This window comes from Meles meles, chromosome 8 (genome assembly GCF_922984935.1).
Source record: "Meles meles chromosome 8, mMelMel3.1 paternal haplotype, whole genome shotgun sequence".
Lineage (NCBI taxonomy): Eukaryota > Metazoa > Chordata > Mammalia > Carnivora > Mustelidae > Meles > Meles meles.
In genome coordinates, this window is record NC_060073.1 from 63,153,687 (window position 1) to 63,176,584 (window position 22,898).

At 45.1% G+C, this 22,898-nt stretch overlaps 1 protein-coding gene across 1 annotated transcript in view; it reads left to right on the forward strand.

Annotated features, from left to right (window-relative positions):
• UVRAG (UV radiation resistance associated) overlaps positions 1-19,257 on the forward strand; it is a 301,625-nt gene extending 282,368 nt beyond the window's left edge. The window contains exon 15 of the mRNA XM_046016488.1: positions 15,827-19,257. Within this exon, the coding sequence (XP_045872444.1) occupies positions 15,827-16,529 (703 nt within the window). The 3' untranslated portion in view covers positions 16,530-19,257. The remainder of the gene's footprint in view (positions 1-15,826) is intronic.
• Positions 19,258-22,898: the final 3,641 nt, after the last annotated feature.

Here is a 22,898-nt window from a genome sequence, read left to right on the forward strand (position 1 = left end):
ATTCTCTCTCCCTCTCCCTCTATCCCTTCCCCTGTTCTCTCTCTCTCTCTCTCTCTCTCCCTCAAATAGATAAATAAATCTTAAGAAAAAAAAAGTGAAGTGAATTGGCAAGGTCACATGCTCCTAAGTGATGCAGCTGGGGCCAGAAACCCAGATATCTGGCTCTTGTCTTTTTATCACACGATGCTGCCCCGTCTTAATCAGTGGTCATCCTTCTCCTTCTCTGCCCTTCCCCAGCCCTCCTGTCTCTGTGCCTCATGATTTCTAATGGGAAATCTACCAGAGTCAAGTCCAGAGTACTAAGAAAATACACTGCTGTGGTACCAAGGCAGCAGTCCTGGTGGAAACACTCTTTGAAGCTTATCCTACCCCATATACTCAGAGAGGGAGGAAACTCAAGAGTCAGAAAACTTTGTGAAGAATTGGGGAACTTTAAGACCAAAAGAAACATAAATGGTTATATGTTTCATCTCCATTCCTCAAGAAATAAGAAAACTGAAGGAAGCACATGGGTTAGCCTAAAACATATGTTTGCTCCCAGTGTTTGCCTTCCCCCAGTTTTATGTTTGTTTCTGTTTGTTTGTTTGTTTGCTTTTCAGAATAAGACATGATAAAAGTGGGATTTCAAACCATATGTCCTGCCTTATATGTAGAATTTTTCATTCCAAGTTTAATTTTTCTCAACTACAGAGCTTAAACCAGCAACTTCATGCAAGGCAGTGTAATACAGCAGAAGGAGCCCTCGATTTGGGAATCAAAAAACGTAGGCTCCAACTTCAGCTCTATCACTTAATTTTCATTAAGTTAGTAGCACCAGCCTTATTTCCCAAGCATAGTTGTATGGAGCAAATGAGGTCATGTCTAAGTGAGTGATAAACTAAAAAGGACTATGCAAAGTATTGTTAAGTAGGATTTATGCTTTTAACAATTCATTAACTGTCTCCTCTGCATATAGCACTATTTAAGAGACAAAAAAGATTCAAAAGTGTAACGTAACTCCTGCTCTGTTTAGATGACAGTTGTTTAGTTTGGAATCTAAATGAGTAGATAAGACAAATTAATATTTTGAAGGACATGACTTGCAAGAATTTCCCTGTACATTGTGCATTCTTGCTGTCACGTTGGAGCTGGAGCCTGAGACCCAGCTTCAGTGGACAGTCTGGTAACTGCTGGAGGTCAACCTTGGTCTGAGTTGTTTGACGTTTTAGGACCAGGTGTGCAGTTTTTACAGAGACCACGTCAGTTTCAGTGACCTTATTGAAGATGGGACGCCGAAGAGAAGCATGGATGACTATTCCGCAGCTTGCTGGAATAGTTCTCCTGATTCCTTCTAGCACTTAATGGTGGGACTGAGGAAGTAACAACTAGTGGCTTTGTGTTGGGTCATCTCACTTAAGTGGTATAAATCTCTAGATGGCGTTTCTGGTGACCTATTTTTTATCTAGTCTTCCATTCCTTCCACTCCTTTTCATAAATAGAGAGGACCAAGCTGAACAGCTTTGGAAGGAAGGAAGGAGAGAAGAGAGGAAGGAAGGAGAGAGGGAGGAAGAGGAAGGCAGGAAGAAAGGGAAAGGAAGGAAGGAGGAACTTTGGCATGTTTTAAGAAAGTCCTTTTTTTAAAACTGAGGATAATGAAAATCAAGAGCAAGTGGGCCAGTATACTTTTTAAAATCTGAGGGTAGTAGTATAATACTTTAGCTTTTAAGCCAAACTATTCACCTTTGAAAATGAAGCAGTATCCAGCATTAACATTTTTCTAAATCATCTTTAAATGCAAACGTGTCCTCTTTCCTTCCCTCTATCATGCTTACACGGAATTCAGCACTAGTTTCTGGCAGGTGACCCTGAGGGACTTAAAAAACATGTCTAACTGATGTTAGTTTTTAAATTTAGATCAAATGACATTGTCTTTGAAGTCTCAAGTGCACCACTTAAGGTAGCGGCATCAGATGGGCTTGCCTTTCAGAGTACCTCTTGCAAACTGGCATCCTTAATATGAAAAGTGAAGCCTGGTCAAAAATAAATGAAAAAGAAAGTTTTATTGGAGTTATTTACTCCAAGATAGCTATTTTAGAAGGAACCTTGACAAGTCATCTCATTGCCTCTAGACAGGAACACACAAGGCATATGGGTATCTGTAGTATTTTAAAAGACCTTGGGGGACCAGGCTTCTTCCATAACTCATTCCAGAGTTTAAACACCCTCGCTTCAGGAAATTCTTCCCTATATTTAACTTACAGGCCCCCTCCTGCGGTTAACACCCATTTCCGCTTTTTTCTGTCTCCAGTCAGGATGGAGAACAGCTGGCCAACATCCCTTGTGTGCTAACCCTCCATCAGTGACAGAAAGTCATTTGGGTATCCCTGGACTTCTTTTCTCAACCCCCAGCAACCAAGTCTTTGAACCAAACTGGAATCTTTTTCTCTTTGTTTTTATGTGTGTCTTGTGTGCTTCTGTTAATTCCTTCTGATTATAAAATAATATGTGCTCAGTGAATCAAATTTGGGAGGTATAAAAATATACAGACGATGGGGCGCCTGGGTGGCTCAGTGGGTTAAAGCCTCTGCCTTCGGCTCGGGTCATGATCCCAGGGTCCTGGGGTCGAGCCCCACGTTGGGCTCTCTGCTCAGCAGGGAGCCTGCTTCCTCCTCTCTCTTCCTGCCTGCCTCTCTGACTGGTTGCAATCTCTGTCTATCAAGTAAATAAATAAAAATCTAAAAAAAAAAAAAAAAAAAAAAAAAAAAAAATATACAGACGAAGGAGGAATAATAACCCCACAGTCTAGGAACAAAAACCATTGTTGATCAGTTTTCTGTGTTTCTTTTATAGTTGAGATCCTGTAGTCTATACCGGCACTGTCCAGTAGAAATATAGTCTGAGCCACGTGTGTAAATTTAAATTTTCTGGCAGACATATTATAAAAAAGTAAAAAGGAATAGGTACATTAGTCTTACTATTTTATTTAATTCTAATAAAATCCAGTTAGCATATAATCAGTATTTTTAAAATTATTAATAAAATACTTTGCATCCCTTTTTTCATACTACGCCTTCTGAATCTGGTATATATATATATAAAGCATGTCTCAAATGCAGCTAGCCACGTTGCAGGTACTCAGGGACCATTGGCTAGTGGCTACAGTGTCGGACAGCATAGTCCGTCCACACAATTGTATATACTACTGTTTACATCACATCTTTTTTTTTTTTTTTAAGATTTTATTTATTTAGGGGTGCCTGGGTGGCTCAGTGGGTTAAAGCCTCTGCTTTCGGCTGAGGTCATGGGCCCAGGGTCCTGGGATCGAGCTCCGCATCAGGCTCTCTGCTCAGCAGAGAGCCTGCTTCTCCCTCTCTCTCTGCCTGCCTCTCTGCCTACTTGTGATCTCTGTCTGTCAAGTAAATAAAATCGTAAAAAAAAAAAAATTATTTATTTATTTGACAGAGAGAGAGATCACAAGTAGGCAGAGAGGCAGCAGGCAGAGAGAGAAACCGGCGGAGAGAGAGAAACAGGCTCCCCCCTGAGCAGAGAGCCTGATGCAGGGCTCCATCCCAGGACCCTAAGACCATGACCTGAGCTGAAGGCAGAGGCTTAACCCACTGAGCCACCCAGGCGCCCCTGTACATAACATCTTAAGCCTTTTATAATGGCCATTTAAAACTTTTTAGCATCATTTTATTGGCTGCATAATATTCTCATTTAGATTTACTATAACTGTATCTTTAAATAGTTTTGTTTTTCATGTTATAAATAACACTGTCATGTTCTTCTTTTTACCTTCTTTTTTTCATTAACAGAATGTTTCTCAACATGTTGCCAAAAAAGAAAAAACCATAAATTATTCCTTTTGAGTACAACTAATTAAATCCATTTATTCATAAAACAGATAAGTTCATTTAATAGTCACTCTTTACTACGTTAGATTGGAAAGTGAAAGAGTAGATTTCAAGAAATAGGAGACAAGTCTTGTCCCCCCTTACAGTGTTTACAAGACTTGGCTCCATAGCTGGACTGCACACATTGTATTTTATTCTGCTTTAATGATCCTTCCCTTCATTTCTTACTCTTGCCCCCTACACACACACACACACACACACACACACACACACACACACACACACCCCACCCCCCCACCCCCACCTCCCCCGGTTAACTCCCCCCTATCCTTCAAGGCGCCAGTTGAATACGGCCTCCTGTGATGAGTCCTCCAGATGATCGCTGGCTCCCTCCTGCTGCAATATACCAAGTGTGCATTGTACACAAAGCACCATGGTGTTCTGGTTACTGGTTAACTCTCCATCTTCTCAACTACAATGGGAACTCCTTTCTTTTTTTTTTTTTTTTTTAAGATTTTATTTATTTATTTGACAGACGGAGATTACAAGTAGGCAGAGAAGCAGGCAGAGAGAGAGAGGAGGAAGCCAGCTCCCTGGAGAGCCCAATGCAGGGCTCGATCCCAGGACCCTGGGATCATGACCTGAGCCGAAGGCAGAGGCTTTAACCCACTGAGCCACCCAGGCACCCTGGGAACTCCTTTCTGATAGAAACCTTATTTTATACACTTTGTCATTTCCAGACCTAGGAGACTGCCAGGCAGTGACCGTGGATGTCAGTAATGTCTACTGAAATATGTGTTGAAACACAAGTGAGCGTATTTAAACATCAATTGGATGGACTAATTACAAGTGCTGTGGCTGTTCAAAGAGATTACTTTAAGTTGACATGGTTAAAGGCTTCATGAAGGAGGCTGGACTCGGATTGGGCTTTGGAAGATGGGCATATTTAAATGAATGGAGGGAAAGAATTAGCAGAAAAGCCACTAATGTGTCCTGTACTAAGAAGTCAGTGTTTTTTAGGAGGGACTCTGTAGCACGTGCCAATTCTCAGCAGATAAGCATCCTTCTGGATCTAAAGCACTGTATTAAGTTTCAAGAAGCCTGTAGAGCTATGGTCTCTGCCCATCAAAAGCCGACAAGGGTTTGCAGCATTAAAAATGACTACTGACTACTGCAGCATGACCTTTGAGTTTAAAATCAATTCAGATACAATTCCCTGTGTTTTAAGTTTGGAGTTTAACATTTAAGATCATTTTATATGAAGCTTATTCCACAATTCTGTTAATAAAGAGCAGTATGTAATAAGTAATGCCATTGTAACTAATGTCAAATGACTGTTAGGGCAAAGCAGGCACTCTTCCAGAGCATCCTGAGTGTATTAGTTAACTCCTGTAATCCTCACTACAACCCTGAGAATTAGGACCCACTATCCTGCCTCATCTTCTCGATGAGGAAACTGAGGCACAGAAAGGTCAAAATAACTTAAAGGTGACCCAGCCATCAAGCAGAGGAGCTGGACTTGGACCCAGGTCGAACAGTTTTAGGCCCCCACTTTGTTACCTAAGCCTCATTTATAACTATGTTAAGACTAAAATGTTTTATACAAGGGACTGTTTAGCACCCTGTGATTTCAAGGAAGAAATGCTATCATTATAATAACGCTCTCCTGGTTTTCTTCTTTCCTCTCTGACTGCTCCCTCTCATTTACAATCTCCTCTTCCTCTACCTCAGCATAAAGAATGGGAGCTCCTCAAGGCTCAGTCCTAGGCCCTCTTTTCTCCAGTTTATTCTCCAGCCTTAGGTGATCTTATCCACAACCATCATTTTCATTATTACCCACACTGAAAGGAAACACAAGCACAAAATCTTCAGCCCAGGTCTCTTTTCAGATATCACACCTCCCTTCCCTTCAGACTGCCTCCTGGATGTTTTCACAACACGTGCTGTGTGCCTGTGTTTTTTTCTTCCTGCTGGCCATCCCAACCACCATAAGCCTCATGGTCTTCCGGTGCTCTGTTTACAGCAAATGGAATCTTCATCCATTCTTTCATAGTGGCCAGAAAGCCGGGCATAATCCTTGCTTCTTTGCTTTCCCTCTCATCCCCATAGCCTTAGAAACCCCCACTGATTTCTCCTGACAGGTCTACTATCTATACTGGTATATTTCCATTCTGGTCCAAGCCCCCATCGTCTCTCACCTGCACTGCTGCACAGCCTGTGTTCCCCAGCATCCGCTCTGGGCCCCCTCCCATCTCTTCTCCAACTTCAACCAAAGGGCACTTTCCAAAACACTGATCAGTCAATCAATTAATAGATCTCTCTTTCCACCACCTTTGCCTTCCCCGCCCCCGACACACACACCAGTAGCTTAAAATGCTTTAATGGCTTAAAGAGAAAAATTATCAATTTGGTCTGTGGACATCTGCATGATCTAGACGTTGTTTTCCTCTCCAGCTTTATCTTCTACCATGCTGCTCTCCACTTGATGACCCTTTGGGTCCTCAAACATTGTTCTCTGTCTTGATGCAGGGGCTCATCGTATGCTCTTCCTTTTGCTTGGAAGATGCTCTTAACCACCAACCCATTCTTCACCCAGTGAAAAATTCTACGAACGCTTCAGTTCTTGACCTTTTCTGGGTCAGTTCTGTTGACACGCTCTCTTAGGCCATGTCCTCACCTGCACAGCATGTGTTGGAGGTTATCATTTTACATTTTTGTCATAATTTTGTGACAGGTATCTGTCCTCTCCCACTGTGGGGTAAGCTCTGCAAAAGCAGGAACTGGGGCCTTATTTTCGATCATTATTGTGTCCCTAGTGTTTAGCACATAGTAGACATTCAATAAATATTTGCATCAGGGAGTAAATCATTTGTCAGTATTCATAGTTTCATGCTGCACCTCTTGGTAGTACGGAGGACTACCAAAGACAAGTTTCCCCAGATACTCCCCCCGGAGCCCCACAGTCTGTCACTAAGTGATGATTAGATGGCAGCTAATGTAATTCAGAAACTTCTTCTGGAGACCTCTAGCATCTCGGGAAATGGTGGCGGCGCTACTCATTTTTCTTTCAAAATAACAAACACCCAGAGCCCCACGGTTCAGCTCATCAGAGCTTATTAGAAATGTCGAGGTAGTTGAACTTTCACAGTATCTTTCGAAGACTTCATTGCACAGAGCCTGTCACTGGCTTATGGAGCCTAAAACTTCCTTTAGCTCTCTCTGCAAGTCTGCTTTTGAAATTCAGAAAGCAATCTCTGACCAGGTTTTAGACTGTCTCTAAAGATCTCCCTGAGGCTGGGTTCTGTGAGATTGCCTCCTCCAGTGTCCCTGCCAAAGGTAGAGGCTACATTGCCCCTGCCCCACCCACCAGTTCTCAGCCTAAATACTCTATTACTCCACTCAGACACTCCAGGGGGCCTCTGGTATTATCTCCAGCATCTCTTTCTGTTCCTGCAGACCATTTTATGGTCTTCATAATGTTTGTTGCTGCACTGTGATTTTTAATACATCCATTTGTATGGTGATTTCTTACAATGAAAGCTGATGGGTAAAGTGGTTGACTTGACTCATCCTGGGACCCCTCTCCGTCTCCCTAAGGATCACTCTCTATTCCCTGATCCCAGGGAACTCGGCCTTGAGACTGAGGTGGAGCTGGCCCTCAGATGAGCTCCTGCCTGTGGGCATCCCCTTAGCCTCTGGTCAGGCCCTCGGTCAGATCACGTAGCCTGGGGAAATGGATTTCTTCAGCTTGCTTGTTTTACCCTTTGCCTCTGGAACTTTCTCTTTTACAAATCCGTCTTTCCATCAGTCCTTAGTTGAAATAAAATTTAAAGGCTCCCTTGTTCAGTTATACCTTTTTAAACTTTCTGTTTTTATTTAGTCAGACTTTGGCAGAAAACCTTCCAAGCCGAGCCCAGGGGAAAGGTGACCATTGGCACAGGTTTCAGCCTATGCTTTTGGCCAAAGATTATTTCTATTTTTATTTTGTTTCTTGTTTTTGTTAACATCCTGGGCAAAGATTAAGCACTTTCGCTTATCTGGTAATGGTGAGAGGCCTTTAGATTACTTGCCTGTGGTCAGGACACTGCAGGCTTCAAACCGCTAACCCTCAGCCACCTCCTGAGAGATAAGATCTAGCTGTTAAATTTGGCTTTCCCAAAAGGAGTCTCTGCGCTTCTGCTTGATCTGAGAGAGCAAGGAGAAAGATAAATCCCAGCTTTTGCTGGATTCTGAAAAAGGATAGTAGTCTAATTTATGGAGGTTGTTTTTTTAAAAAAACTAACTTTATGTCATAATTCCGTAGCTGCCAAAAGACGTAATTCTACCTCAGCTTCGCCTTGGCAACCTGCTTTTGGCACTGGGCGCAGCGCTGTCGTTGCTCTGCATTATTTAAGCAGTAATCTTTAAGAAGGTGAGAAACTATTATTGCTTTTTTAGCACAGTTGACATGCTATTGGCGCAGAGGAGTACCTAGAGCTTCAAACATTTCTAATGGCCGTAAACCAACTTAAACACCTCCACGGAGAGGCCTCACAGCCGTGAGGTCATATCTTGCTGCAGGGGGAGAAAGAAGATCGAATGTTGTTTAAAAGCGGGGTGTTTTTTTCTGTTTTCTTTTTAAGTATTCTTATCCCACCGAGTTGTAGCTGTCGACTTTGGCCGGGATCCAGACAATCAAGATTTAGCATTTTGACCAGCTGTGATCTAGTAATGTTTCTCAGAGGAGACGTTCTGTAGGAGGGAAAGACACATATTTGAGACTGTGGACTGTGCTCCCTCCCAGTACCTTACAGAGTGGGACCTGGCCGTAGACGGAGAGAACCAGCAAAAGTGAATCTGAAAGAGAATAGGGAACAAAACCGTTCCAAATGGCTAAAAATTCACCCTGCCTTCAGGAACTCTCTGGATGTGGCCAATCTTTACATTTTTCCTTTATTTCCCTTTCCCCTGAGTCTCGACATTTATACCATTTGGTGGCAAAATGTATTCCTGTTTTCATAATCGATGCTTGGATTCCATCAGCATTTTTACAGCAGAATAACAGTTCCTAGGAAGCCAAAAAAGTCACCAAACTTAAGAATAGAGGCAAGAAGAGAAAAGCAAGAGAAGACACCAAGCCGCTTAGCCTAAACATTATTCCTCTGAGTCTCCCTCCTCCCTCGAGTAGAAGCATGATTAAGTGTCCATGTTCTGGTGTCAAGTCCTGGGAACTGGGAGAGAGAACGAACCTAACATTTATTTAGTCAGATTGTGTCTGTTCAGTCACAGTGAGTGCTTTTGACCTCAGGCAAGTGACCTAACCTCTAAGCCTCCCTTTCTTCATCTGTTAAAGGAGGACGACGTTCCTAATACTTCACAGAGATGTGAGGCTGAAGCGAGACCACGTAGAAAGCCATCAACAGAATGCTTACTTCATCACACTCCCTTACTGTTAGCTGCTGCCGTTGTGCCATTAGTAACAATCTATGGTGTACCTCCTCATTGTACTAGGAATTTTACTCCTGCTGTAACAACCGTCAGGTGGCTCTCCACGTTTCACAGAAGAGGAGACCTTGGTTCAGAGCACTTGGTGCTTCGGGCGTCTCCTGGGCTCCGTGCCGCGGGGCTCCCTGCCGAGCTCTGGAACGTTATGTAGGGGGACGTGGAAACGGAACCTCATTTTAGACCGGTGCTTTCATACCTTATTTTCTCTCTCCCAGTCCTTCGGTTTAAAGGAGGCTATAAAACCAACAGAAAGAAGAGGAGGAGGGAAAGTGTTAGAGGCAGGAAGAGCAGCTGGGGGTTGGGGATGAACTGGGTTCTGCTGTCCCCCAGGTTGGCTTCATGGCAAAGTATTTGTATAATGGTCCTAGAAGGCTGAGCAGGATCCTCCTCCTTTAGGATGGGATAACAGAAATTCCCCCCCTTAGAAAAATTCCTTCTCCCTGAAGCTAGATTCATATAGAAAAATGATACATCAGGGGTTTGGGGACAATTGGAATGTACCTCCAAGGATGCTGGGAAGTTTTTATAGTCCCTGAGCATTTGGTAGATCATGTAAATAGAGGCAATTGAGCATTTCTACTTTATTCAAAGCCTTCCCCACCCCATGTCTTCAAGAAAAAAGAAAAAAAACGGGGGATGTTTCGCTTTTGATTGATTTAGTACCTTTCCTCCAAAACTCTTTTACTCTTGCCTAAGTTCTCATTCTCCCTCTTGCAGCTGGCTCCCTTCTGTGCACAAGTGGAGACGGGGCAAGGGGGAGGAATTCTGTTTGTCCCCATTCTAAACAGCATTCTGTATAGGAGGAAATGGCAGGAGGACGGAGACCCGTATTTTGGTCTTTACTTCTGGTTACCTGTGTTCCATGGTCCCAGACATTATATGCCTTTGAGCCTCAGTTACCCCTTCTGTGAAATGAGGGCAGTTCTTTTGGAATCCGAAGCCCATGGAAGCTGATGATGATGACGGCAGCCACAGTTAACAGCTTCTGCTGCCAGTAGCTTATATGCCAGGCGTTCTGCTAAGGGTTGCAAGTACGCTATTTTATTTAATCCTTGCTGTAGTCCAGTGATCTGTTTTGTGATGGAGAAAACTAAAGCACAGAGAAGAGGAGGGACTGCCTATGGTCCTATAGTCCTATAACAAGCAAGTGGTGAGTCTAACCTTAAGTTAGAACTCCAGATCGAGGGGCGCCTGGGTGGCTCAGTCATTAAGTGTCTGCCTTCAGCTCAGGTTGTGATCCCAGGGTCCTGGGATCGAGCCCTGAATCAGGCTCCCTTCTCCATGGGAAGCCTGCTTCTCCCTTTCCCACTCCCCCTGCTTGTATTCTCTCAGTCTCTCTGTCAAATAAATAAGTAAAATCTTAAAACAAAACAAAAACAAAAAACTCTAGGTCGACAGTCATGGCTGCAGAGCTTGGAGCAGGATCCAGGTTTTGAGCCTTCTTTGTCATCACCACCCCTGTCTCCAGCTACAGCCGAAGACCTAACAACAGGTAACTGACCGCAGTAAATAAATCAGGACGCACAGAATGAGAAAGAAATTAATCACCTTAATTTAGAGAGATCAGAGAAGACTTGATCCAGAGAAGCCAAATTTAAAACAGACTGCCCTCCTTGATCTCTGAACTCCAAACTACTTGGCTTCTCCCTCATCAGGCTATTGTTTGTGACTCTGGGGTATCCTTTCGTACTTGTAGCAAAAGGTTGATCGTGAAGTAATCTAACAGTCCCGATGTGGTTCAGTTACTCAACAACCTATCCCGTGTTTCCCTAAATAAACTATGGCCTGGTAAATTGGCAATTACAATGTCTTTGGGTTATTGTTTTTTAATAAATTCCTTTTAATTGCAGCATTAAACCCCAGATGTCATGTTTCCAGGTTTCCAGTTTGAACCTAAGCCAGGCTGGAAAAGACATCCACTCAAGGCAAACGACTAATGAGAATGTGTGTGGTGAGCTAGGGGACTCCATCTAGTTACCACACCTCATACCTTGGGCCCCCTGATCTAGTGCTGCAGGGCACTTAGGGACCCCTGGCTAGGGTGGAGGATGGAGCAAAGCGACCACGTTTCCTGCAGCATGCACCCCTCCCCAAAACATCCAGGTTTACTCTAGTTGTTTCTAAGAGTAAAAATTCCCGATTAGTGACTCATCGCCACAACTTAAATAATGTACCAGTTTCATTTGATAAGTAAATTGTCAACAGCCTTTAAAAATTGGTCGTGTAATTAGTAAATCTATGCATTTTGACCTCTTCTTCCATCTAGATGAAATAGTCATGAAGCCAGACTGTAATCAGACAGAAAAAATCTTGAAACCTTCCAGGCATTCTTTTTTGATCTATCATTTGCCTCTTTAATTGCTACCTTTCTGTATTTTAGGCAATGGTAGAGGTAAAAATGCCCCTTTTCTTATTGTAAGAATTTAGCTTGTACTAAAATGTGTAACAAAGGTTCATTCTAGAAATTTACTATTAAATGTTAAAATCCAAATTATTTTATTAAAAGTCTGTGCATTATGTTTTTAGAGATGCTTGTAGCAGTTTGTTTTTTAATAGCAAAATTTTAGAAATACAAAAATAAGGGAATAATATTCCATTCAGTAGAGCAGCCATTTAGAATTATTTACCAAAAGGTTTTAATAAAATCCAATGGCAGGATACAGAATTGTGAGTGTGTTTGTGTGTGTGTGTGAGTGTGTGTGTGTGTGTGTGTGTACCACAAACATAACTTCAGATTTTTTCTCTTAATTAAACACACATATGTGAAATCAAAATCTAAAAACAAAATACTTGGAATTAATTGTGGTTATTTGATAGGTAATGGGCTTGTGAGTGATTTATATTTTTCATATAGTTTATATTTTTTTAGTTTTCCAGGGAGTATAAATTATTATAATAATTAAAAATGCATGTGTGTTTGTATATATTTTAATGTGATCATTCAGCACTTCAGCTGTTTAGAACTCAGCTATCTGAAAAATCTGGACCACTGCTAAGATCCTGGAAATAATAAAAAAAATTAACTCTGAGCAGCCAAAACTAATGTTACAAAACTCATAAAGTCAAGCATGTTATGCCCTGGCTGTAGCTGGCCCCTCACTCAAGCCTACGTACTCTTACTTGGCACGCAGTTCTCGGGCCATCCACCGCAGGCAGGCACAGCGAGTCAGAAGCAGACATTAACCAAAGGCAAGGGTCTGCAGACAGGAGCACCAGCGCAGGGACACCGCCAGGCCCGCAGTGAGAGAGGACCCAGGGAGGCGTGGGTGTGGCTGCGAGAGCCTGAGACCCAGACCCAACGCCACTAAGTGTCCCATCATCTCTTCCCCATATCAGTTCCGTAATGCGTGTTCATATCGATAGCCCAGCGTTGTCAAGAAGATCCCCTTTTCTTCAACTTACAGTCTTTACAATTATAAGAAAGACTTTAATAAAAAACTTTTGAAAGGTCTTGTTACACGTGGCTACAAATGGGGGAAAGACAACATGTGGTGACTGAAGCGCAAATTCTAGACATGGACACCTTCTTCGCTATCTGCAATAAGTCATTTCTTTACCATTCTTCAGAGGGGACATTTTACTGTTACTTGGGCTTTCCCAGATAGTATCTGATACTGTCATTACCTGGGTTTTCATAAAAATCTAAAGGATTTTTGATGTCAGGATGTCAGAAAATGACGAAGTCTCTACCTTGCAAAGCCTTTAGAATCCATCTGTTAAAATCAGAGAAGCGCCCCAGCGCTTCGAGACGGACTGGGCGGGTTAAATGAGAAAGCCTGTGTAATGGCATTTAGCTGGAGGTTGGGCATCTCACTGGCAGTTAGTAAATGTTAGTTGAATTTGAATGTGATTTTCCCATTTGGGACGCAACAGCCTGGGCTCTGGAGGCAGCCTTGAGCAAACCGCCTAACCCATCCACCTGCCTACCTTTTCCACCAGGTAGGTGTAAGGGTTCAGCTTTATTGATGGGCAAGAAAATCATAGCTCCATTCCCATTAGAGTCGAGGAGAGGGATGTCACGCTTGATTACTTTTCTGTTGTACAAAGTGGTGGAGAGCTTCCACAGAGTCTCCCAATCTAAGACAGCTGCGAAAGCCCCTTTCCTCTCACATCAGCAGCACAGCTTATTGGGCCCAGGCCTGTTCCTCCTGCCCTGCCTTTTGTCAGCCCCCCTGCAGCCCAGCAGAGAAGCAGAACAGGGTGCTTGCGGGGGCGGGCGGGGGGGCGCCGGGTCGCGGTGGTGGCGAGGTGCCATGTCGTTGAGCCTTCATCGCTGCGAGCGCTCCTGCACCTGACTCTGGCTGTGTGCCGAGGATACCACCTGCGGCGTTCCAGGCGGCTGCACTTGATGTGTCCCCCCTTCTGGGCTGGGGTGGCAACTGAAAGCTTGGCCTGTGTGCCCGGAATAGAAGGTCTGTGGGTAGTGCTGAGGCTGTGTTTTAGTCTGATTACCTAGGGCCCCTGCAGAATCATTTAGAGAGGGATACTGTCAGCAAGTGGTAGAGTAAAATCAACAAGGTAGGCAAAAACGTGTGGCTTACCCAATTACTGTGAGTTTTGACAACATATTAACTGAAAGCCTAAATTAAGGCCTGTAGATTCTTCTGTTTTGTTTTGTTTCTCTTGAGAACTAAAAACAGTAATTTGCTGGTCTACTTGCCTTGTTTTATATATGCACCAGTGACCACCCCTAATTATGAAATCTCTCCTGGCACCAGCACTTACAGCCAAGCTATGGAGTCTGATGAGCCTGTGGATTAGCAGCCCGGTGGTTGCCTTTTTGCAAGAAGAAAAACCCTTTCTTAGGTGTCTGAGACCACGGGCGTAATCGAGCATCAGAAAAAAAATCTGAGAGAAGAGGGGGCAAGCAGCTGGCCCGAGGGCTTATGGCTGAGGACTGCGGCAGAAGGAAACCTAGCCCCTTCCTTCCTTTTCAGGGCACTTAGCACAACTATAACTTGACAGTGTATTGTTTCAGTAATTATGGCAGACTTTCTTCTGCAAGATTGGAAGCTCCTCAGAGGCAGGGTCTGCTCTGTCTTGCATCCGTTTGCCCTCCCCAAGGCCTGGTGCGTGTAATAGCTGGTCGTTGGGCTGGTATAGTTTCATGTCCAACCTCTTTGCCTGACTGATAGCTGCTGTTTTGCAAGCCACTTCTCTGAATGTGTCCTCCCCTGAAGAATCCAAGTCAAATGGATCTCGTGTTTGCACTTCCTTCTGTCTCTGGCCCCCGTGTGTTCACATCGGTGTATTGAGCGGACAGGCTCCATCCAAGTGTGCTATCTAGAACAGTGATCCGTACTCCAGGCTGGCCTCACCAGTACAGCATCTGCCGTGACCATCATTTCCAGGGTCTGGATTCTCAATTTCCATTAACTCGTGATTATTTATTGTTTCAGACTTCAGGGTAATAGTGGATACCCTGCTTTCTTGACAGGGTTTTTGTGAGAACCAAGTGAAACGAGATACGTGAAATCACTTAAGAAATTAAAGTGCTTTGTATAGCGAAGCTGTGATTGTTATTGCTGGCCCCAAAGTGTCTTCCTGAGAAGGAACTCAAGTTCAGGAGAGGGCACTGAAGACCAAGCATTGTAAACCATGTGTGTGTATGACCAGCCTTAGGAAGGAGAAGCCATTTTCCAAGTTATTGTCTCATTAAAAAAAATAGCTGGATATAGATATTAGATCGATAATAATCTCTATTAGATATAGATACAGAGGCAAGTCCCCGCGCTGCCAGTTCTGTAGTGCATGTCGATGTCAGAAAAGCTGTTGATCATTGAGTCGTGAGTCATGGGTTTTAGTTTAGCCTGCCACCCCACCTCTCTGAGGTTATCAGAGTCATTTAACCTCTCTGCCAAATAAGGATGCCTGCTTTATGAAGATAAAATAAGAGTTGACTATTTTTTAACATTTATTTATAACAGAGAGAAAGAGAGAGCACGAGCAGGGGGTGGGACAGAGAGAGAGGGAGAGAGAGAATCCTGAAGCAGACTCCCCCACTGAGTGTGGAGCCTGATGCAGGGCTCAGTCCCAGGACCCCAAAACCATGACCTGAGCTGAAACCAAGAGTTGGCCAGCCACCCAAGTGACTGAGCACCCCAGGTGCCCTAAGTTGAATATTTCAAACAAGAATAAAAATATTGATAGTGCTTCAAGCCCATGAGGTTGATGACGTTCCTCAAATACTTTTCTTTCAGATCCCATCCCTCCAGTTACTTCAGCCCTTCCCCACACGACATGGTTTCTATCCCCCATCCCACCCTGAGGACTGTCCTCTGGATATATTTTAGTGTGTGTTGTATCCTTCTAGAAGGAAGCTCTCAAACTTGAATTCAGAATGCTTCATGTTTTTTCTTGCATTTGTTCACTACAATTAGTACTAAGGTTGATTATTATCAATTTTTGTTCTCTCGAACCTAAATATATTGTTTCCTGTCTCTGGATCCAGAAGGCTTAGACTGAGTTCGAAAGTTGAAAGTAACTTCTTGTTTTTGTTTGTCTCCTAGCGACAGACACCACACCTCCAGTGCCATCCCTGTTCCACAGAGACAAAGCTCCATGTTTGGAGGCGCAGATGTAGGCTTCTCTGGGGGGATCCCATCCCCAGACAAAGGACACCGAAAACGGGCCAGCTCAGAGAATGAGAGACTCCAGTACCAAACCCCTCCTCCCAGTTATAACTCAGTGCTCACCCAGCCTGTTCCCGCCATCCCTTCCGCAGGAGAATCTGAGAGAAAGACAACATCCCTGTCCTCCTCCTTGGATACCTCCTTGGACTTCTCCAAAGAAAACAAGAAAAAAGGAGTTGATTTGGGTGACAGATTCAACAGCGGTCCCGTGAGCATGAGCACCGGCCAAGAACAAGAAGAAGCCCTCTCCGGGCACGCATCCACGGTCAACGGCACTCTGCTGCCCGGCGAGCAGGCTGGCTCCTCCAGCATCCGCCTCCCGGGGGAGTACCACCCGGGGTCCGAGCCTGAGCTCTGCTGTACTGTGGAGCAGGCGGAGGAGATCATCGGGATGGAAGCCACAGGTTTCACCTCCGGCGATCAGCTGGAAGCCTTTAACTGCATCCCGGTGGATAGTGCCGTGGCAGTGGAGTGTGACGAACAAGTTCTGGGAGAATTTGAAGAGTTCTCTCGAAGGATCTATGCACTGAATGAGAATGTGTCCAGCTTCCGCCGGCCGCGCAGGAGTTCCGATAAGTGAAGTGAGCAGACAGCTGGTAGGACTGGGACAGAGGCGCTGCCTGAAAGGAAGAGAAAGCTGCACTGGTTACCCCCTGGAATAATTATGACATAAAATGAATATTAATGGAGGATATTCCTCAGCAAAACAGACTTTGTCAGTCAAGGACGGACTCAGGATCATTGTGTATCAGTGGGCCAGACAAAGTTAGATTTTGCTTGCAAGATTTGCTTTCCAGGCCTGATGATTGTGTTAGGGCAAAAGTCACACTCTAGCTCAAGTCACCTTATAGGTATTTGTCTGCTTTTTAATTTACACTTCTGTGTTATCCTCAGAGGGGAGATGATAATATATAAATAATATAATAAACTCACTTTTAGTTTCTCATAAGCATTTGCCCATAAGTTTATAAAGCTTGGGAAAACCAAATAATCCAAAAAAGGTTTTCACCATTTACTGAAAGATCTTTGACCATCCATGAGTTTGGTGAATAAGAAGCACAATGGTCTCCTTACACCCAGATCTCTCTGCACCTGCCCCCAGTCACCCCATCCACTGCCCCATCTTCACAATGGCTGGGTTGTGCACCCAGAAAACTGAGGACCTCAGACTCACTGGTTCTTGAATGCAGTAGCCAAGATCTCCCACCTCCTCAGCTCAGCCATAGCTTGGTGTAACCCTTGAATCAAAGGAGAAACCTCTCCTCTGGTATATCCCAAAGGATGCTCAAGGACCCCAACAAGGTTACAACAGTCAGATGGCATCCAGCCCCCTTTGGGAGCCAGAGTTTTTCTGTGGGCAGATGCTGCAGTCAAAAACCAGGCAAGCTCTTAGCAACTCACCAGACAGAAATCCCTATGTGTCAGCTCCACCCTGATTGATTAAATTTCAGTCAGAAAGGAAGGCACTGGATATAATGTAAAATCTGGAGAGAGTCAGGCTGTCCGACATGCAGACCACAAGGCATTCGGGAGAGCTGGATGAAGAGGCATAGTTGAGGCGTAGAAACTGCTGGTATATATGCAGGTGCGTTCATAGTAAATTATGTTCTTGAAGTCCGATTTCGTTCCTGGAGCTCAGCTCTCATTTGCTATTGCTCTATACTTTCTATACCCAAGGACATTGCCTCAGGGTTGCAAGCTCTTTAAGGAAAATTTATGCATATATTCATGTATTGTATAGAATAAAAACTGAATTTGCTTCACTTGACCCGATTTGTTTTTTCCAGTTTCGGAATTCATCTAGAACCTGCATCTCCATGTTACATCAGGACAGGGCGAGACTGAACCAAAAGGGTAGCTGTGTCCGCGCTGATGTCGACTTGAGTCAACCCGGTTTGCGTGGCCACACAAAAACCCTCACACCTGGCCCGTCCTGTAGCTGTGTCTGTCCCGCGCGACAGCTGATCTCCTAGCTCTCGCGATCCTTTTCATGTATTGTCCAAGCACCCTTGGGCTCAAGTTCTCATTGACAACTACATCGTCAAGCAGAATCGTTCGTGTTGTTACTTTCCACATAAAGAGAACTCAGAATCCATGCTTGACAGGCAGAGCCGACCTGCAAGCAATTAAGAGCTTTAACTTGATCTGGAGAAATCCATCTTATTCCATAGAAAGAGGTGGAACGCCTCCAAACCTAACACAGAAGCCATCTGTCGAGTCACAGTTTCTTTGCAGAGTACTGTCACTCACGTTAGAGTCCATGAGAGGGAAGATAACCGTGGGCTTGGCTCTCCTTCAGACTAGGCTGTGTGGAGCCCTCCAGGGAACTAACCCCCACCGCTGCCCCCAAAAGGAAAAGATTTTGGAAGGACTGTTAGTATTGCCCAGTGAGAAGCGCATCGCATGCGGCTTAAGGTGCGCACCCTCACAGCCTGGGTCTTGGTGGCCCCAAGCAGGGGGACCACACGCAGAACACCCCTAGTTACAATGTTCATCTCAGGTTCCACACAGCCAGACAGAGCCCGAGGCTCTGGGGCTCTGTCAGTCTCTGGTCCATGGACTTCCTGATTCTGGGACCCACAGCTTTGCACCCCCACAGCACGGAGCCCTGCCCCTGAATGTCCTTAGGCAGCTCAGAACTGGTTACCTGCACGTCGGCTGGGTCCACACAGTGCTCAGTGACGTTACACCTCGCAGCGCCTCCCCTGGGTTTGCGTTCCTCTGGGCTTTCAGGTGCTCCTTAAGTTTGCTTGGTGCCTCCTGTTTCTGCCTTGCCTTGGGTGGGACCTGCAGTCTCACGTGTCTCCAGGAGGAACCCGGCTCCACGTTTCCCAAAGCTGCAGAGTTCATTTGACCTCTTTCAAGTGGCCAAGGCCAAAACATGGGATGGGTTACTATCTCCTACTAATCTTTTTAATTAGTCTTTTAAATCACTAAAGAAAAAAGAAAAGGAAAAAAATCTGCTCTGAGGATATAAGCTGAAATGAAATTCACTACTATCTGTGTCAGAACTGCTAAAAGCTCTTTCCGTTTTCTTGTAGCTGCGACCCTTATAACAGCCAGTAAATGTTATCAAATGAAGATATGATTGTGTTCTCTCTCTCCACTTCCCCTTACCCGCTTTAGAAATTCCAGAGATTTTCCCCCCCTTCAGAATATTAGTTTTGGAAGATTGTATCCAGCTATATTTTTTTAGCCGTTCTAATGGTGCCCATTTATCCTGACCTAACCGGTTATTTAAATAATTTTTTAAACCACCACCAATAATAAATGGCATGTGAAACTGATCTGTTGGTAATTGGAAGAAAACTCAGCATCTGTATTTATAAAATAAAATTGATTAGTATTTATTTTGAGAGTAAAAGTGTATGTTATTCCCCTGCCATGTTTGAGTCCCGTCTTCTTCACTGTTTTGAATTTCATGTTGAAGCTGAGTTAACTATGAAAACCTTGTTCATAAACCGTCAGCCAGCCATTGCACATTTACTAAGCTAGCTCTCCCTCTCTGTCTTGTCTGTGAGCGACTGGGCTAAGCAAGGTCAATACAAAGATTCATAAACCCTGGCCTCTGCTGTTGCTCTAGGGGTGGAGGGTGGGGGGTGGGTGTATTGCTGCGTTAGAATTTAGCGCGCTCCATTCTGTGATGGGACAGATATATAATCAGCGTGTGGAATGCAAAGAAAGCTAGCTGACTCAGGGATCAGGAAAGGTTCGTGGAGGTCATGCAGATGAAAGCTAGATAGGATGAAAAATGTCTACGACATCCCGGGTAGAAGGCACAGCACGGGCAAGGGCCCAGAGGCAAGGCAGGGCCTCAAGTGTTTGCAAAACGTCAAGTTCCCCTGTGCTGGAGACCTGAGCGGATGTGAAGAAAGGTGAGGAGAGATTGAATTGCAGGCTGGTGGGGAAGGCCTTCAGGTGGCGAGACGGATTTAGATGCCTGCGGCGGGCAGCTGGGAGGCACCCTTTCCAGGCAGCAAAGCAAGAGAGTAACTTGGTTAGATCTGAGTAACAGCCGGCAGCCAAGTCAGGGCTAGACTTCAGTACTAGTAAACAGACTTGAGCCTGTTTACTCTTCTTTCCCATTTTGTTGTTGGGGGGGAAATGTCTGAAAAAGAGGTGCCTCCTCGCACCCTGGTGTTTTCAGGGTAGGTACTGGGTAACAGGCTGAGCAGGTACCGGAGACAGTGCAGCCAGCATCTGGTCTGCAGAAGCTGATCCCAAGGCCCCGACTCAGCCACTTTGAACCTGTGACCCTGCTCAAGTCATTGAACTTATAAGGATTCCACCCTGCCCCCACCCCCGTTTCTTAATCAAAAAAATGGGAGTGAACTCTATCCTTACCCTTGCGTTTGTATGGGGCCTGTGCCATCAATGGTGGTCCCTATTGTCCTACAGGAGGCCACAGCCTAGTGACAGGACGCCCAAGACTTATTCTTACTGTTTCCTGTTCTAACACCTGGGGACAGCCACCTCATCTCTCAATCTGGCCCCTGCTGTGTGGAGTAGGGATGGTACTTCCCTCACTCTCGCCCCACCCCACGCGGGGCTGATGATACTGTTAGAAGAGCTCAATGTTCTTACAAAAGCACTTCGTGATCATTGCAAAGCACCTCGCACACCTGGAGGAATCGGTCGGCCGACGAGGATTTCTGGCATCATCTAGACCCGGCCGCTGAAGTGCGGTTATTTCTTCTGTCCACATCGAGAATGTGTCAGGGCTGAAACCTGTCCTTTGAAAAACTAAGCTCTAAACAGACGTCAGGTGTTCCGAGGATTTTTAGCGGGTGGTATGGACAGTGTTGAGATGTGGTCTATAAGCCTGATTAGCCTAATTTGCATGTTTTTAAACACCTGGCAGATGAGCTTCTTCAGGCCCATCTCATCCATAAATATTCTCCTACACAGCTCTGGCTGCCTCGCTGCGCGTTGAATTAGTGCCCAGAGCTCTTAATTTTGCTCGAAGGAGATAGAAGCTTTTTCTTTTTTTTTTTCCCCCTCCTAGCGCATCTAATTACAGTTTTGTAGGTAGACAGCTCAGCCTTGTGGATTTGAAATGAATAAAAAACACATGTCTACACGATAATTCCACATAGTTTAGAGGCTGGCCATGTCAGCGATCCAGAAAAAGAATGGTCTTGAGTCTATAGCTAAAAGTGAAAGGCTGGTGGTTGGCAAGGCATCCGTAGTCAGCCGGGCCTGGGCACAGAAGTCAAGCAGGGCCATGACAGGTGTGGGTCCCTTCAGTTTTGTACAAGACATGATTGGAATCAGCTTCCCTCAGTCCCCACTAATTACAGGCAGCAAACTGGAAGGAATGGAGGGTGTGAGTGGACAGAGATACTGGATAACCTGATTCTCAAGAAGCAGATACAAGCAGGAAGAAAACAGTCCGGGCATATGTGTGAGGAGCCCCTCGCCTGACAGATCCCATCCCGCCCGCCTGCTGCTCCCGGACTGTGTGACCTTTGACTTCTCTGAGCCCGTGTGCCCCTCTGAGAAGTGAAGCCAGGCCCTTGTGCCCAGACAGAGATTCTTCTTACCCTAAGAGCAGATTGGTATTCATTCTTCAAAACCTTCCTCAGCTTGCCTTAGGCTCCAGAGCATGGCAGAAAAGGGGAGGACCCAAACCTGTCACCCTCTGTGTGACAGAGGGTGTCACAACAGAGTTCTTGTGAAGAACTTGGGGCTAAACCATTTAACACAGCCTGCCTCTGCTCAGGGATTTCTGGGTAGCAGTATGGTTACTACGTTGCTGTCTCCTCAAGATCCTTCACACAGGGCTTGTGAACTCTGAAACAAAAATTAATAAACCAGCTAGCTTAAAAAATTCAGCTAGAATGACTTCTACCATTCCTAAAGATGGCCCTCTGTCATCAGAGAAAGGATAAAGTAATTGTAGTTTGATAGGAAATGAATTTTAGTTGGATAGGAAAATGCGTAAACTATTTTAAGAGAATATACGATTCTGAAGGGCGAAGTTTTGATATTTTAAGGGATAAACTCGTTCTCTCAAAATTTTACTTGCCAAAAAAAAAAAAAAAATGTTTCCTTCCCTTATAGGGAACACATTATTCCTCAAAGAAACTGGCACCGCTTCGTGTCCACGGATTTTTTGCACTTTGGCTGAAGGACTTGGCCATACTTTGTTACTGTGGTGGGAGGTGACTCCGTCCCCGCCCCAGCCTACCACTCACGCAGACAGTATGGGAATGTTTGTTCATGAGACAGAGGTCTCTAAAGCTTGCTGACCTCAAGGCCAGACCGTCTGCTTCCAGAAACCTTCCAGTTGCCTTGACAGCTCTGTCCCCAGCCCTGTCTAAGGTCTCTGGGGGCACACAGCAGGTACTCTTAAAGTTGGGGCAATGGGAGAGTGAGACAGAGCACAGATACAAAGATTTTGTAACTCATTTGTGCCTGTCTCTTGGTCCCTTGGGAGCTCTAGGAGGGCCCAGCATGCCCAGAGTCCACCTCAAAAATCACTGGCGACCTTCTGAGGCAGAAGTGTCCATGGATTAGCTGAGACTCTGGAGCTGGGCTTTTGTAAACAGTAAAAAGAGGTGCGCCTTTGAAGGTTTATCACAGATTTTCGTAAACATCCTGAGTGGGAATGACCCCCCCACTAGGTGAGAAACCAGTGCAGGGATTGAGCCTCTGCTGCCCCGCCCTATAGAGACCCGGATGCAGTGGTGTTTTCCTGCCCCAACCCAATCACTTACATGATAGCCTCTGACACTGAGGAGAGCCGCGGGAAGACGGAGGCCGTGTGTTAGCATCACCACCTGACCAGGAAGCCCCCAGAAGGCCCCTGAGGGAGGGTGAGCTGCCTGAGATTGCGTAGATCCCAGAGGGACACTGGGGCCAAACCAAACCCTGACCCCTCCACAGAGCCTCTTCCGCACCCTGAGCCTTAGCAAGGCCCGGTAGGTAGCCTGCTCCCTCTGCCCGC